At 34.7% G+C, this 18,166-nt stretch overlaps 2 protein-coding genes, 1 long non-coding RNA gene and 1 pseudogene across 4 annotated transcripts; 2 read left to right on the top strand and 2 right to left on the bottom strand.

Annotated features, from left to right (window-relative positions):
* The first annotated feature begins 965 nt into the window (after nt 1–965).
* Nucleotides 966–2,803, top strand: LOC108859907 (uncharacterized). 2 transcript variants are annotated; one of them, XR_001950551.2, is made up of 4 exons: nt 966–1,473; nt 1,637–1,902; nt 1,980–2,199; nt 2,353–2,803. It is a non-coding gene; the product is annotated as an uncharacterized LOC108859907 (long non-coding RNA). The 2 variants fall into 2 exon arrangements; XR_001950550.2 differs by having other exon boundaries at nt 967–1,358.
* A 4,636-nt stretch (nt 2,804–7,439) lies between these two features.
* On the top strand, nt 7,440–8,019 carry LOC108861035 (uncharacterized; annotated as a pseudogene).
* A 90-nt stretch (nt 8,020–8,109) lies between these two features.
* Nucleotides 8,110–11,051, bottom strand: LOC108858552 (uncharacterized). Its single transcript, XM_018632465.1, has 2 exons — nt 8,931–11,051; nt 8,110–8,853 (listed from the first exon to the last, which is right to left on the bottom strand). The coding sequence occupies exons 1-2, from the start codon at nt 11,049–11,051 to the stop codon at nt 8,110–8,112; spliced, it is 2,865 nt and encodes a 954-aa protein (XP_018487967.1).
* A 1,850-nt stretch (nt 11,052–12,901) lies between these two features.
* Nucleotides 12,902–17,113, bottom strand: LOC108860950 (WAT1-related protein At1g09380-like). The gene is made up of 7 exons (XM_018634785.2): nt 16,932–17,113; nt 14,947–15,009; nt 14,689–14,805; nt 14,355–14,607; nt 13,428–13,586; nt 13,202–13,353; nt 12,902–13,113 (listed from the first exon to the last, which is right to left on the bottom strand). Exons 1-7 carry the CDS (start codon nt 17,111–17,113, stop codon nt 12,945–12,947), a joined length of 1,095 nt encoding a protein of 364 aa, XP_018490287.1. The 3' UTR covers nt 12,902–12,944.
* Between the last annotated feature and the right edge of the window lie 1,053 nt (nt 17,114–18,166).

Below are 18,166 nucleotides of genomic sequence, written 5' to 3' on the forward strand. Positions count from 1 at the left end.
GTACTTCTCTTTTAATATATAGGAGGATTAGCGTGATGACCAATTCAAAATTTTAAAAATCACTCTTCATGATTGTTCAAAGTTACCCAAAATTTTAGTCATATATTTAATGTTAATTACAATTCTCCATTCAGAATTTAAATATGTTTGAAAGATAATTTGGCCAACCGTACTTTGACCAGACTCAAAGTTAAAAACAATATTTCTTTATGAACTATCGTTATTGAATAGTGCGGAAATTCAAGCAGAACGTTGTTAGACTTGCATGGAATGAAGATTATAAAAAAATATGATAACCATCACAAAAATTCCCTGCACTCCAAAAAACATAGCTGATATTAATAGAGAAAATTCCTTGCACTCCAAAAATTATGATGAAAAGATTAAACTAATATGAAAAATTTAGAACGTCTTTTTGGTATAAGAGAAAAACATGATTGAAACATCTTTTTAGTTTTATTATTACACGTATGGTTCGTTTTATCACGGTCACAAAGAAAAAACATGGAAAATATTATAAACCATACAATACGTATGTGTATAAGCGTGGACATAAAATGAGACCAATTGCAGTAATTGTAAATATTCTAGTAATGAATAGATCTTATATTAACATTGGCTGAAAATAGCTCTTATGCTGACACATCATGCCAAAAATATGTTGTATTTTAAAAGGTATTATTTAAAACTGTTTACCTATTAATAAGAAAGGGATTTGTTGATACATCAATTTAAGTATCAAACTAAATTTTGATAAAAGAGAAAGCCATGAGAACATAATAAATCTATTTATATAAAATAGACTTTGCTTCTCTCCTCCTTGCGCCACCTAGGATTCCACCTAGAAAAGTCGAGCTCTGGCGTTGCGACACGTGTCATGCTGATCAATGTGGCGTTTCGTTAAAACGTGAGTGCAATTCGTTTGGTCTTTTGTAACATCTGGGCTTCGTTTTAATTTTTCACAGTCGACGCCTTAGTCTGGGCTATTGTTTTAGTTGAGCTTCTTTTAGCTTTTTACAGTCCATCATGGCTATCAGCTCTGCAGAGATGAGACACTGCGTTTTCATTAAGGGTTAGACCCGTGTGAGGTTCTTCTTCGTCTCTGCATAGCTCATGGCAAATCGGGTTTCACTAATGATCTTTCGTCTTCTTCCTCACAGTACGAAAGGGTACCAGTTACGGGATTATCTTCTTCGATGGAGTCGAATCGTCTATGATTCCCATCTTCTAAGACATCATAAGATGTCTTCATTCATTGCTTTAAAAATCTGTTAATTCGATCAACGCACATCGAGGACGATTAATCATTCAATGCTGCTTATCCATCATATAGTCGGTGTTTCTCCACCTATAAAAAAGTAAGCCCTTCATAGCTTGAGCATCATCCTCAGAGTTCCTGTAATCCAAAAAAAAAATTGCTGTGTAATGGCTTGCGTGTTTTTGGGGATGGACCTGCTCCCCATTTATTCAAAGGTTTTACCGTTCTTAATCTCATAATCATTGTATTTTAAAACTATTCATGCATTCAGACTCATAAAGTATGTAACTTTTAAATTCAGATCTTTGTTGAACCTTTTCTTTAATTTACTTTTTAACACGTTTGTTGATTATGCGTTCATCTTCACATTTGTTTCAGTCAACCCTCCTACTTGCCACCGTTAATTTTCACCGTCTCGCCACTTTTCGACACCACTTCAAGGCTGATTCAATGTTAAGACTCGGCTGATTTGATGTGACTCGGTGCAATAAGAACTAGGGCCTGTTCGATTTTCCTCTATCGATTCGGTTCAGTTATTCAACCATTTTCCATGCGTTAACCGAACGAGTTCTCCAATTCTGATTTGGTTTTTCGGGATCATGATTAGCTGCTTGGCCTAGCCAATACGAATACACATCTTCTAGGTACATCCTCTTATTAGCTGTTTATCTCAGTTTTACCATTGTAATCGATTAATAATTAAGCTTTCCTCTTCTCGCAGACATTATTGGTGAACGAACAGCTGTGAAAGTACAGTTAGTGACGTTCTCCAGGTAAAAGAACGTTTCATATGAAGCCCATTCAATACTTTCATAAATGAAGAGACTTTTTCTTTGTGAAGACGTTGATGATTTCAGATTATGTTTTTCCCTTGACAATGGTGAATCGTGTCATTTCACAACTACTGGAAAGCTACCGGAATGATCCAAGGGTTGTAGGAGGTATATTTCTTGCTAAAATAAGAATCACTACATTAGTGTCTTGCTCTACCTCTTATTCTCTGTTTTATCATTAGTAGGACGAACCTAATATTTCTTGGAACACAAATCAATTATTTCTTTTTGCAAAACGACTGATGTTGAATACCACGTCAGGGACATATATTTTAGACAGACTAATGCACGGGAGAACATTAACTGTGGGAAGATCTTCAAGTGGTCTCACCTCCAAAATGTGGATGTAAGTGGTAAGATTGTGTGAAATCAGCAGCAACTGTGGGAACATCTTCAAGTTGTCTCACCTCCAAAATGCTCCAGCAACAGCAACTACCAAGGTCGCCAAGAAGGCACGAGTGGCTTAAGTGAAGATAATGAAATTACCTGGATGCAGTACTTTTTGCATAATGTTTATGCATCGATGTGGTTTTCCTTTTTTTGAAACATTTTGAGTACTCTACTGTGTTTTGATATGTTTTCAAAACTATCTAGAAAATGCTTATTTATCAAATTTATCGCCCTCATTAAACCAATATCTTCTGTGTCCAATAAACGTTCTATGTAGTAAATTGTGCGTGTAATAATTCAAGAGCTTTAACAGATTTAACAATATATGTACATACATGTACATTTTAAACATGATAACACCCTCTCTATATATGTGCGCACGTTTCAAAAGTGCTGAAAATTTAAAATAGAGTTGTTATGCTTTCGTAATGGTGGTGACCGAGTGGTATTTGTACTCTATGCACAAGCTTTAAACATTTACAATGTTATACTGACGTCATCTTATCACCGAACCGGTAGGTTCTACATCTGTAGCATTGTTCTCAAGTTGCTACCCTCCTGACCCGAATCATTATCATGCATGTCTTTCGCAAATCCAAACCTAAATCACAGACTCTGAAAGGATATAAAACAGACGTAGTAAAACCACAAGTTAGACCATTTACACCATCAAGTGGGATCTGCAACTGTAGCGTACCTCTCAAGTTACCACCTCTTCACTATCCCTTGCATTTAGACCGAAACTGGCGAGATGATATATATTAAAATAAACTTCACTGGCTTTAATTTGCCATTAAAGCCATAGAAAGCCCTGTCTAAATCACTTATTCTTTTGCTTTCTCATATTCCTAACCATCATCTACAAAATTCCAAACACCTAAACTTTAAAATCATAACAAAATAACTCGGAACTGGTACAGAAAAATCGAAGGGAATAGCTAAATCTTTTACAGGTGAGTCCATCAATAGCAACCATACTCGGAGTGTCATAAACCCTGGTCCCTGACTCAAACTATGATTCTGATGTTAACAGTGACGTGATCTCAAATATCTAAATCTTATTATTTATATAGAAAGAATCTTCATTCGCTTATTGGTGTTGAAAAAATTGCAAACCTATACATTTTAAGCAACAAAAAAAAAACTTATAGCTTCTTTCAGAGCAGGCAAACAGAGGCTACCATGGTTAGATGCGAAGTAGATCTCTTGCAAGACGATGTAGAGGTATTGGTTGGTTGTCATGTTTACTTATTAAGACAACATTCAAACAATGAAGAGAATGTTAAAAGCATTAAAGCAATTTATAGATAGTGAATTACAAATATTTTATAGAGTTTGCAAAACATGTAAAATATATTTAAATTTTATCTAGTATGTTTATACAATGTTTAATAGGTGCAAAGTTAAATAGTTCTTTAAAATTATACCTAATAACATTTTTGTTTATAATATTTGAATTATATAATACTTTAAAGATATAGCTAATTATTATTCGTTTTAAATTTTAAATTTTAAATTATGTATTTAAAAAAATATTAATAAAATAAATGTATTTTCAAGTGGTAGTGTTTTTATTAAAAAAACTATTTCATATAGTAAATAATATCTTATTATTAATTCAACTTTAAACAAAATAATTAATTAAATATAGGGTAAAAATAAAAACTAAAAAATAATTAGTCAATTTTTCTAAAAACTAAAACTACAGATAAATTCAAAACCAAAAATTTAAAATGATAATTTTTATAAAAAAATTAGAAACAAAAACGAAAAATCACCGTTCGTTTTTTTTAAACTAAAATTTATTACAAAATCAAAAATTAAATATTAAAATCTAAATTCATAACTAAAAAAACAAAAACCAAAAACTAAAATCTTAAGTCTAAAAATCGTTAAAACAATCATCCACATAATCCCTCACTCAAAACATTCCAAAAACATAAATACAGATTGAATTTTATAAAAATCTACATTAAAGGGAAAATATGTGAATTAATTTATAAGTTTGTTTCTTTTCTTCTAATAAAAATGAAAAAGAGACGAATTTCAGGGAGTTTTTTATGGTTACCCAACTCTAAAAATCATAAGAAATGATCGATGTAATACCACATCCAATTCTTAATATATAAATAAAACATAGATTATTTGAAAAAAGAAAATCATCTTCAACCTTTTAATAAAAAAAAAGAAAATTATATTTTTAAAAATAAAAAGTAATATTTAATTTGAAAAATTATAACTATATTTTCAGATAACATGGTTTATTTAGTTTTCAAATACAATAACATGTACAAAATTTTTATTTTTAAATAATAATAATTTATAAAAAAATTATTTTTCTAATTATTTAAATTATTTATTAATATTTATCCCGCTCGTAGGGTGGGCCGACCCTAGTCAATATCAAAAAACACGTTTTCAAATCAGTATTTACCATAATATATTCAAAAGATGTCACACTACAAGAAATATGTCCATTGTTAGCGCGGATTTTATGCTATGTTAGGGGTTTGATAGCGTTTTACCAAATGCTATGTATGCGGCAGCAATCATAGGTACCCCTTCTACGATAGCATTTTTGTAATGCTACAAAAAATAGAGATACAATAGCAATATTTGAATGCTATTATTAAATTAAATAATGGTTCATATTTCGTGTCATGATAGGTCATTCTAAAATTAAAAAAAAAAACTAAATTAAAATAATTAAAATTAAACCCAATTTTTTTATAATTAAAAATAAAATTAAATTTATTGATAAATAAATTTCGGTTACAAAACTAAACCAGAAAAAATAAAAATAAAGTAAACCACAATGGTTTATCCAATTCGGTTTACACTAAACCGGAAAACCCTAAAAAAAAAAACACTAAACCTAAAAAAAAAAGAAAACTCCAGCCGCCTTCAATCACGTCCATTAAGCTTCTTCATCTTCCTTCACCACCTGAATCTTCTTCATCTTCCTTCACCACCTGTATCTACTAAGAACAAAAGAAGCACCGATTCTTATTCTTCTGATCCTCACCGGTGGAGTCTCTGATTCGTCATGGGTCCACTTCCGGCGACTCTGCTCAAGGGCTGCTCACGACCGCGCTGCTCGCAAGCACGGACCAGCATCTCTACTCACGACCTACCAGAAACAAAAAAAAATAGATTCAATAGAGACAGAGAAAGAGAGATAACGCGAGAGAGAGAGAGAGAGAGAGAGAGAGAGAGAGAGAGAGAGAGAGAGAGAGAGAGAGAGAGAGAGAGAGATAGCGAGACATAGACAAACAGAGGGAGAGAGAGATAACGAGACAGAGAGAAAGAGAGAAACAAAGACAGAGAGAAAAAAAGAGAGAGAGAGAGAGCGAGAGTGACAGGGAGATATAAAGAAAGGAGATGACGAAGAGAGTGATACGGAGAAAAGAGATGTATGTGTGAGATGAATCGTGAGAGAGATGGTGAGAGATGAAGAGAGTGAAACCCAAAATCTGAGATTTGAAGAATGGACCAATAAGAAGGAAGCACGGAGATCACAACAGAGTGATTTTCAGCCTTTGGATCAAAATCTATCAAGGGCCAAAAACAAATAAAAACAATAATTTTCTTTATCTGTAATTATTTCAAAATGGCTAAATTTAAATAACTATATATAAAATTTGAAAAAAAAATTGCATTTAAATTTTGGGGGTTACGTGATCTAAAAACTGATTTGATAAAAAGATTCAGATGAAATTATTTCTTTTGCTTTTGTGTGTTTACTGTTTAGAGGTTTTAAAATATAAATTTTATGTTTTGGAGTTTATAATATAATTAAGTTTGAATGTTTAAACATAAATCTGATTTATAATTAAATTTGAATATTTGATTCAAAAGTTGAAACGTTTTTAGTTTCGACTTTATGGTTTATAAAAATTATGATTAAGAGTAAATTTAGTTTTGTGATTTAAGGTTTGGTTGTTGGAAAATGAGGTTTAGGGTTTATGTTTAGTATATATTTGGATTAAATTTGGAAAATATAGTTTTGAAAACTATATATAAGATTTGTAGTTAATTTTTAATAATTTAGATTTGAAGTTTTATTTAGAGTATTGAATGTATAGTTTATATTCGAAGTTGGAATTTAAGTAAAGTTTGATTAACGATTAAATATTTGCATTTCGGAAACTATAGTTTAAAATTAAGAAGATAAATTTGAGTTTAATTTTAAGATCTGAAATTATAAAATGAAAAGATTAGAGTTTGAAAGGTTGTGTTTAGAGTTTATGGTTTAAAACCATGTTTATAGTTTAGAGGTTCAAATAACTTTTCTTAGCATTAGAAAAACGCTATTATTTGTCTTTCATAGCATTAATGAAATCGCTTGAATAATGTTTTTTGGCGCCTAAGTCTAATTTTGCAGTAACTATTGGCGGAGTTAGTGATTTTATCTTCCCACTATTGGCGGAGTTAGTAATTTTCAAAATAACATTAATTAAGTGTTATTTTAGGTTCGGCTCTATTATAGCGTTTATCTAATGCTGTGATATAATACGGAAAATTTTAAATCGTCTACGATAGCAGTTCAGTAAAACGAGCTATGATAATGTGCTATCAATGTAGACTTTTTTTGTAGTGTCATGAAAATGAATGTTACCAATTAATACAGAATATTTTTTCCCACATCAATTCTTTGAGTTATTAATTTTCTAAAATTATATTAACTTTCGTAAGAAAAGTTTCATCATCATCATGTTTCTTGATTCAACAAATTAAATAAGATATTCAAAGTCTTACGTCATCTTCTAATTTCTTAATCTTTGTAGACCAATGAGATAAAGGTATATTATACGTATATATATAAAAATTTATAATAGAGTATCTTAGTAAATAAAATAAACTCTATTTGACTTTGACTAATTCATTAATATGCCTAATTTTCAAAGATAAAAGATTTCATTCTCTTGACCCAAAAAAAGAAAAAGATGTCATACTCAAAAGAAAAAGAAAAGATGCTCACGACTCAAAAAAAAAAGTGAATGAACATGTATCGCATTCTCGTGATATTATCGGCGATCACACTCGTTTGCTCCGTCACAGAAACTCTTCTCGATGACAACTCTCATCAAACAGTCACCGCAATCTGTAAACAGACAACAGATACCAAATTCTGCAGTGGAGTCTGCGAATAAACTGATTAATATTAGTTCTTCCCCAAGCAAGAAAGATCTCATGAACGTGACAGTGACAGAAGCTGAAAGATTCTCGGCGAACACGTACTTCTTCATCAGCACACTCCTTAGAAACGCTGGAGACGAAAGGCCTAATCTGCAAATGTGTGCTGAAGCCTATGCTATTCAGAAATGCTGTGTCTTTCTTTAATCAAGGACTCTATGGAAAGATCCTCGATCTCAATGATAAGTTTTCTACGAGTGTTGGTATATGAAAGAACGATTTTATTGTGCCTGGTTATGAGACTAGTCCGCTGATTGAGAAAAACAGAGAGACGATGGTCCTAATGGCCATGCAAAAGATCGTTGTTCATATGGTTTCTTCATAATCCGTTTGTTGTAAGATTATTATATAAGCAAATATTTTCAGAAATGTCTATTTTTTTTTTGTAACACCAGATTCATTTTAATAAAAGGAGAGGCCGATGGCCCAAGTTTAGCCCATGAATGGGTCCAATAACAAAGACGAAGAGAGGGATCGCTTAGCTAACGAATCAGCTTCCCCATTCAAAGATCTAGAGAAATGAAAAAACGAGACTTCGACGAAAGCATAGTAGAGGTGTTTGATATCTTCAATGATATCATAGATCTCCTTGATCTGGTTGTCGGAGTTGATAGCTCGGATGAGCGTTGCATTATCAGAGAAACAGTGAAGACTCGAGAGTCCCAAGTTTCTTGCGGAGATGAATCCTGATCGCAAAGCCAGAGCTTCCGCAATCAGGGGTGAATTAACCAACTGTTGAGTCGACGATCCTTGCTCGATGTACTCTCCTGTTGGCTTCGTTAGAATCCAAGCCAAACCTGCCCGTTGTGATCTTCGATCCCAAGCCACATCGGATTTGCATGTCGGTACTGAAGGGTTTCTTCGATTGGGAACCGTAGGTCCTCGTGGTTGAGGTAATCCCTTTGTTCTTTGCTGATCGTTTCCTTGCGCCATTGACCACTCTCGAGCTTGATTTAATCCTTTTGATGCTGTTTCTGTCGGTGTCAGGGTTCGATTCTCGAAGATAAGGAGGTTCCTTGCATTCCATAGAGCCCAACAGATCCAGGGTAGAACAGCGCCTGTTATGCCTGTTGGGGGGAGACAGATAGCACTTTTGAAAGCTGTGACCGCTTCTTTGAAGCCTTCTCCGGTAGCTAGGTGAACTACCTGCTTGAGTGGGATGATTTTCCAGACTTCCTGACGAAGGGACATTCAAAAAAGGTATGCATTGCTGTTTCGAGACTATTGCATCTTTTGCATAAGCTACCTGATACCATTCCTCGTTGTTGTAGGTTCTCACCGAGGGGTAGAGCCCTTTGTATGATGGACAAGAGAAACGTCTGCATTTTTGGAGAGCACGCAGCACTCCAGACATCTCTGACCCATTTGAATTGTCCCTGCTCTGATACTGTAGCTATCTGAGTGGCTTTCAAAGATGCCGAGAAGTACCCTGAGCGTGTGGTGTAGTCTCCTGAGGGGAGAGGTTGCCATATGTAACGATCCTCAGCTCTCGACATGCTTGGTTGCAGCAACTGAATATCCTTAGCAAGTTGAGGTAAGAGATTTTCTAATTTCTCTTTATTCCACTGCATCTCAGACGTGAGTAGATCGGAAACTGTGAGATCGAGAGCTCCCTCCGGTATAGGACCATAGGGTTTAATGTTCTCAGTTAGAGAGATCCATGAATCCTTCCATAGCTTAGTAGTCTCGCCATTACCAATAGCTTTACCTAAGTTGCCTTTTAGGAGATCTCTTCCCTTTAGGATACTTCTCCACCCGTGAGAGCATACATATGGCTGTTGAACTTCTAAGAAGGAGGTTGAGTGACAATATTTTCCCAAGAGAACACGTGCTAGGAGACTGTCTGGTTTGGTTAAGATTCTCCAAGCCTGTTTAGCTAGGAGTGCTTGATTAAATACTTGAATGTCTCTGAAACCTAGACCACCGTATGCCTTAGGTTTAGTCATCTTATCCCAAGACACCCATGCCATCTTCTTTTTTCCATTTGGTTGATCCCACCAGAACCTTATTAACATGGATTGTATGTGTTTGCAGAGGCTCACAGGAAGCTCAAAACAGGACATGGAGAAGGTTGGTATTACCGTCAAGACTGACTTCAACATTGTGAGCTTGCCTGCCTTGGATAGGAAGCTCGTGGAGAAGCTTGCGGCTCGTTGTCTGATCTTATCCAAAATGGCCGTGAACATGTCCTTCTTCCTGCGACCGAAGTGCTCAGGTAGACCCAAATACTTGCCTGATCCTCCTTCTTTTACTATTCCTAGAATGCTTTTGACTAGTTCTTTCTTTTCTGGTGATGTTTTGCAGGAGAAGGTGACGGATGACTTGTCTGTATTGATCTTCTGCCCCGAGGCTTGTTCATACTCCCAGAGTACTTCATTTAGTTTGTTGCAGCAAGTAGGGGAAGCTTGGCAGAAGAACATGGTATCATCTGCAAAGAGCAGATGATTAACCCTCGGGCTTCCTCGTGCCACACGCACTCCTTGTAAGGTACCTTCTCGTCCTGCTTTTGTGCATAGGCCGGATAGAACCTGTCCACATAGGATGAAAAGATAGGGGGATAGAGGGTCCCCTTGTCTTATCCCTCTGCATGGTGTAACATAACCTTTGACAGAGTCATTGATTAGGTAGGTGTAGGAGACTGTAGTCACGCATTGCATAATCAAGTTGATCCACTTCTCGTGGAATCCTAGCCTTTGTAGTAATTGTGCAATGAATTTCCACTCCACTCTGTCATACGCTTTAGACATGTCAGTTTTAACAGCCATTGTGCACTTCTTTTGAGCTTTAGACGTCTTGAGATATTGTAGAACTTCATGAGTGATTAGGATGTTGTCTGAGATTGCCCTCCCCGGGATGAAAGCTGGCTGATTTTCAGAGATTATAGAATGTAGTACTGGTTTCAATCTTATAGACAGTAGCTTTGAAATAATCTTGAAGTAGATATTGCACAATGCAATAGGTCGATAGTCGGCTACTCGCTTTGCTCCCACAATTTTAGGAATCAGTCTGACATGAGTTACATTTTGCGAGGGTTGGAGGATACCAGTAGTGAAGAAACGTTGGATTTCTTTGATCACATCAGCTCCCACCACGTCCCAATTAGCCTGAAAGAAGCTGGCTGAGAAGCCGTCTGGTCCGGGGGCCTTGTCTGGATGTATGGCAAAGGTAGTTTCCTTAATCTCTGTTGGTGATGGTTCTTTGATCAGCTCCTCGTTAATTTCTGATGTTATACACGGCTGAAGTGCTTTCTCCACTGTCTGCAGGCTTTCCTGGTGGGATGATGTGAAGATGTTATTGTAATACTTGCATATTACATCAGCAATCTGGTCTTCTTCGAACCATGGTACGCCGTTATCATCTTCAATCACTGTCATCCGATTCCTTGATTTTCTTGCCTTAGTTGTAGCATGAAAGTGACCAGTACTTGCGTCTCCCAAAGTTAACCATAGCTGTCGACTGCGCTGCTTCTAATATGCCTCTTCCTCTTTGTATGCTTTGATTAATGCTGTGTTTAAACCATGTATCAGGTCTTCGTGCGGGAGGAGACTAGACATCGCCACGTCCAGCTGTCCTTTAAGAGTTTCTATCGCTTTGCGGCTGTTAGCTTGGAATTCTTTACTCCACTGACAGATAGCTCTTCTGCAGCATGACAACTTTCCCTCGACATCCAAGTGAGGTACTGCATCCCAAGTCTTTTGTACTAGCTGTCGAAACACTGGATTGTCTTTAAGTCTGCGATCGAATCTAAAGATTTTTGCTCCTGTCTTTCTCCTAGTATCCAGGAAGGTCAGAAGAGGTCGATGATCTGATCCCTCATACTTCAAATATTGGCATCGACAAGAGGGGAAAGCATCTAACCAACTGCTATTGCTCACAGATCTATCAAGTCGACATTGGACTATGTGTGAGTTTCTCTTGCCTCTCCAAGATAGGTAGTTCCCATAGTGCTTGATATCAAAGAGTCCATTACTTGAAAGGAAAGTTCTAAAAGCACAAAACGTTCCTTCTGCCCTTTCAGGTCCTCCTTTTTTCTCACTATTATCAGTTAGTTCATTGAAGTCTCCTGACAGCAGCCACGGAGTTCCCGAGATCGGTTGGAGGGTACTTAGCTCATTCCAAACGGTGAGTCTCTTGGTGTGATCTGGTTCGCCATACACAAAGGTGATATGGTATGTTTTCCCTTTATCAGTGATCACTGTGTCGATGAGGTTCTTTGAACTTGATCTGACCGTTAATTGTATTTCTTTTTTCCATATCAGGAAGAGTCCTCCTCCACCTGGAGTGATTGGGGGAACAGCAAAGTGATTATCTATTGTTAACCACTGGAGTTTTTCTAGGATTGTCTCAGAGGTGTTCTTCGTCTCCATGAGGAAAATAATGTCTGGGGAGTTCCGCCTGTGGATCTCCTTCAGACGCTGGACTGTTGCGGGGTTCCCCAGTCTACAACAGTTTCAGCTCAGTGTCACTAAGGAGCCGGGTGTGGAAGTACCCGAAAATCCTGGTTCTTTCTCTGTTTAGCCGGTATTCTCCTTCTTCCTGCATTAACTCCTTGGTTTCCTACTTCTGCTTTGCTTTGTGATTGTATATTTGGTGCGACTTGTGTTCATAAGCTTTTTGATTGCAAATCTGTATTGGTTTATATATGGGTTCATAAGCTTTTTGATTGCAAATCTGTATTGGTTTATATATGTTTATGTGAATCATGTTGGTGCCGCTTATCTATCTGGGTTAGACCCAATTTGATAAAATGATATACAAGCTTTTGCCATAAGTTTTATCTTATTTTATTTTGCCCTTTTGTTGTAAGATTTTATTCTCAGTTTTTTTGTTGGTCAACTATTTTATTATCTTTTTGTTATGGATATTGTCTGTAAATCAACTGGTCAAGCTGTATATTAAATAAGCTACGAAAGTTCTCTTGTGAGATTCATATGGTCAGAGACCTATGTAGAGCCAAAGCAAGAAACTCATCCACATTAATCCAACGATGAAACAAAACTTCTTTTTGCTTTTTGAGAAAGGGTTAACAAAACTCTCTTTTTTTTTCTTTTTTTTGTTTTGACTTCTAAAAAAAAAAAAAATAATGGGAACACTTGAATACTAAAAATAGAAAAAAAAATAATTAAAATATATATAGACAACATAAGTAATACGAACACTTTGAATAACGCGCAACTTAAAACTCCATCATTGGCCTCAAAATGGTATACACAGTAAACACTTGAAAAATGGATATCCACTTTATATAATGAAGAAGCATTAACATTTTAAGACGATAATCTCGACTCAATATCTTCATTAGCATCTGTTTTGACTGTGGGTTGTTGTTTCAACTTCTTTTGGTCCTCTATTTCGTCTTCCTTCTCATTCATCTCTCTATCTTTCCCCCACAAAACACCATATAGCCCAATAACCACAAGTGCTGATCCCATAAACCTGATAATAATATATATATCATCTAAATCATCATCATCATCGTCCGGGTTTATATTAATGTTTATATAGAGGGAGAATAGAAACATACGTGCCGGTGTAGAGTTTCTCTTCAAGAAGAGTCCAGCTGAAAACGGCTACGATTACAAGCACTAAAGGGCTAAAAACAGAGACGTAGAGAGGACCTTTAATATTTATCGCCCATGACATTAAGCAGAACGCTAACGCAGACGCCACCACTCCCTGCATTCGCGTTTTAAATTACATATTAGCGTGAGATTGTTATAGAATCATATTATATATACCTATGTACATACGGCGTAAAGGGCGGCGATGAGGCGGAGAGGAGGGCTGAGGGACCAATCAGCGAGTTTATGATCGGAGATCAAAGCGATACCGCCACATTGGATACTTCCCATCAAACACATTAGAAGTGTGCTCGTGTATGGTGCTGCAAATGTCTCGCTCATTTTCGTCTGTAACCAAAATATATATTATAATCAACCATAATAATCTGTATACGTTAGACAAAAGGTCTAGTGATTTTTACCAACAAAAGAATGCAATAGCCAAATTAAAAATTAGTCTGATTTTACCAAAAAAATATGGCAGAAATAATACACAAGAATAAAACCTCCAAAATACCATTAATTAAATGATAATATAACTAAATTAGTCCATAACCTTGACTCTTATCCCCCAATCGAGTCCCATAAATACTAAACACTACTCCCTCTATTCCTAAAAGATACATGTTTAGAAAAAAATTGTTTTAAAAAGATATATTTTTCATATTTTTAATGTATAAATTAAATGTTAATTGTAAATTTCAAAAAATATAATTACATTTATTAAAATTATATTAGTGAAAACTTGTTGAAAGTAGTTGATTAGGGAGATAATGTATTGGTAACTAAATTTTATATAATTTCTTAATAAGTATGAAAATCTTAAAATATGGATCTTTTAAGAATATGGGGAGTAATCATTAGACTCAAATCCAAATATAAAAAAAGAATGTCTTTTAAACTTTTAATTAATGTTATCAGTAATTTTTCCTTTGTGTGCTATCTTTGAACAGAAATGTGTTTTACTGCTATATGAGACTCTTTCTCCTAATTTTAGGTATCTGATAGTTTGGGTTGTGTTAAAGATTAGGTTTTCCAGATAGGAATGATAACAAGATACACATGCTTATTGTATAAGTTGTTAAGCTAGATGGACTATAGCTTAACATAAGTTACCTGAATAATGAACCAAACGGCACAAGAAACGGCAGCAGCCATGATTAGGAAAGATCCTAAGAAAAAGTTAGAACCGGTAGAATCCGAACCATGGCTCGTGATGCTTTGAGCATAAGCCCAATGGATTTTGGACTCTCCAGTGCCTATGATGTGACCATGGTAGAAGGAGAGAACCATTGCTCCAGCCACACATACTACTGTCCCTATCACTTTGGCTTGTCCTGATACCTTTCTAATCCCTACAGCTTCTTGTCTGAAAATGTTGTTTAGTGTTAAAATATTTATTATAAACGTAGGAGTTCAGGCTAATGAAAACTTTATTAGTATATAGAACCTGAAGATTGCGGCGAGGAGGAAAGTGACCGCCGGTAAGAGATTAGTTAAGGCGCAAGCGATGGTCGGAGATGAATTCTGAAGTCCTATGAAGTAGAGCACTTGATTTCCTGTCACACTGCAAACAAAATGAAGTTAGACCGCTTTCTTTTTTTTTTTTGTTAAACAAGTTAGACCGCTTTTTAACAACTCTTTCTAAAATAATTGTTTATAAATTAGATTATAATTACTAGGTAAAGTGTATATATATGTAAGATACCCAGTGATAGAGCAGAAGAAGACTTGGACAAGAACCCTTAGTGTGATCTTCGGTATTGTCTTACTGCAGAAGAAACCATGTTTGAAATTTACATTTTGTCAGTCAGTAATCATTAATCAAATGAAAAAGAAAACATAGTTTTTACCCACTAGGATGAACCATATTCAGGAAAATAGGATTTTAAAGAGAGAATAACTTCAACACTGAACAAAAGAACCAACTTCGACTTAGTCTGGAGTTTGCGGCCGTAACTACCGCTACCCGGATCTAATTTATAAGTGGGAGTGAGTGATTATTTAGAATGTTTTGGATTCGCGATAAAGAAGTGAAAATATTTTTTTTTACCAAAAAAACAACTGAATAAAAGATATATTTTGGAATTTGTTATATTAAAAGAAAAAGGGAAAAAAAAAAATCATCTGAGTGGAGTGAATGCCCTATACGCGTGTAATATATGCGTGTCTTTCTAATTGGTTATGTTGTGCGTTTTTAAAAGCTTTTAATTTGTGGGAAAAAGGAGTGAGCCAGTTAAACGTCATCGTATTCGTATGAGTACGTGCCCTGGCAGTATCAGCCGATACTTAACTCCCCTGGCATCATGTGTTTGTTTGTGTTTTTTGTGTGTTTGTGTGTTTCCGTTTTAAGAAAGAATCATGACGCATGAATTGTGTGAGACTGCATCACATTTCTCATTTGTTTCTCTCGAAAATTGGAATCAATGATGATGTTATTACGTATAATTCGACAAACGACTGTGATTGACGATTACTGGATGAATCAGAGACTCTACTAACGTACTAGTTTTTTTTTTGAAAAGTAAATAACGTACTAGTTTTAATAACCAAGACAAAAAGAAAGCTAGTGTCACTGTGTCAACATTATAAATACTATTATTCCAATTCTAAGAGTGGCTTTTTACCAAATGTTTTTTTCTTCTAAAAGTGGGTACTCGGAAAATGGATTGCGCTTTACCTATTTTTTTCACAATTTCCGTAATAGTTAGTCATTAAGAAATCACAGCTTACAGTAATACGCGTAGTTATATTCTAGGGGTTAACTGAGAAGTGCTGTAAATGCTATAGAAACCAATTTCTTAAGCCGTTTTATCATACTTTAGATTTTAAAAATGAATCTAAATATATAAAAAGTTAAAAAGAAATATATTAACACTGGAAATCAATTTTTCTACAGATTTGTTTTATTGAATTTCATTTGTCTCTGAAAATAAATCTATGGCAACAAAAATTAAATCTATAGTAAAAAACTTACAACTTGATTTTAAAACAAAAATATAAAACTACAGCCTTTCCAATCAAATCCTGATTATCTTACTCATTTTAATCTTAATCCTCCAAATGGAAATTAACTACTAGCTGTCAAACGTTTGAATGTTGAAAATCTATTACTGAAGTAACCGTAATATAAATTAAGTTATTAACATTAAAAATATATTGACCTTTTGTAACCTTTTTTCAACAACTTAAATGCAAGCTATAGTTCTAGGTTAATTAATGAAAAGCTATCTTTTTTTTTGGTAAAAATGAAAAGCTATCTTTTGTAAAACTTTGGAACGTATTTAATTTAGTTGATGTAAAAAAGGTGGAAGAGGTAAAATCATTGACAGCACAGTCCCAAAAGCCATTAGTAGATAGAAATTAGTTTTTTATAGTTAATTATACACACACTGTACCATGTTACGTTTTATATTATTGATGATTCAACATCATCGTTCTGTACTCTCAGTTAGACGACGTAATACGAACTTGAAAAATCCCTTTTAGATGTTAACTTCAACCAATATTTTAGCTATTGTACAACAACGAAGATCTATGTAAATAAAATATAGACTCAAGAAGCATATATGAAAACCTTAATTATTTAGAGCTCGAAAAGATAATAGAAAAGCTAATCATATAAGCATGCATGTCCAAAAACGTTAGTTGATCAAACTTTATGCATAGATATTAGTGAGTAGGATTTTGTACCGTTCAAGGAAAAGTGCGACCGGTAAAGTGGCGATAGAGGCAAAGATTTGGCGATAAGCTACAAGGATGAGAGGCTTCATGCCGGCCTCCATAGCCATCTTCGACGTAATGTTCATGCCTGCGTAGCCAATTTGCACTAACACCATCGCCAAGGACGGCAGCATATCTCTCGATTTAACCATCTTTCTAATTTTTTTTATATTTATTTTTCTCTCTATATATGTTTCTCTCTATATCACTAATCAATAACAATGATTCGAGAAATGAGAGATGGGTTCTTTATAAAATTTATTAGTTTCCCCCAAATCTATCATTTTCCATACTCGGCCTTATATATATATACTAGGTAGTAACCCGCGCCTTGCGCGGGATGAGATGGTTAGATCAATAATTTTTCGAAAATATTAGAAAGTATATAAATATAGTTTGGAATTTGGGGTTTGTGTGTGTTTTTTGTGTTTAATCTCGGTGGTGCTGATTTTACGGTATAGACGTCACTGGGATAGAAACATATATAAATCCTTTACTTGAGTGACATGTAAATATTTACTGGAACATAAGAGTAAACACAAAACATGTTACCTGGCAACTGCGAAAGCATGTAATCATTTATTTTATCCAATTCATCATTTGTGGGAGTGAGAATGGCTCGATGTCTATACAAATCCTTAACTGTTGAGGTTTGAAAAGCTTGTCCATAAACTTCTTTTTCCATAGTCTCAATAGTTTATACATATCACCGGTGTGATTTATCTTACTCTGATTCATTTGCAAGAACTTGCATATAAAGATATAATTATTATTATACAATTTGATTTTCATATGCATGATTTTTGTATAATAACATACCTTTCTCGTAGGTCATTGACTTCAAACATGTAAGGATTCCACAGAACTTGGCTGTATTCTTTGAACCATGTAAGAAGAACTGATTTTGTGTATAATATCTAATTCGAGTAAGATAAATATTATTAATATCTAATCAAATTATATGTACGTAAATATTTGTGTAATCACACTCTTTGCATAGGTTTTATGTATAAATATTATTAATATATAATAAAATTATTATGTATGTAAATTTTTGTGTAATCAAACTTGTTCTATATTTCTTTCTTTGCATCTTACTCTCGAACTCATTTTATTTATCTCTCTATGGCTTTCTCTCTCTCTCTCTCTCTATGGCTCTCTCTCTCTCTCTCTCTCTCTCTCTCTCTCTCTCTCTCTTTCAGATT

The sequence above is a fragment of the Raphanus sativus genome, unplaced genomic scaffold (genome assembly GCF_000801105.2).
Source record: "Raphanus sativus cultivar WK10039 unplaced genomic scaffold, ASM80110v3 Scaffold0189, whole genome shotgun sequence".
Lineage (NCBI taxonomy): Eukaryota > Viridiplantae > Streptophyta > Magnoliopsida > Brassicales > Brassicaceae > Raphanus > Raphanus sativus.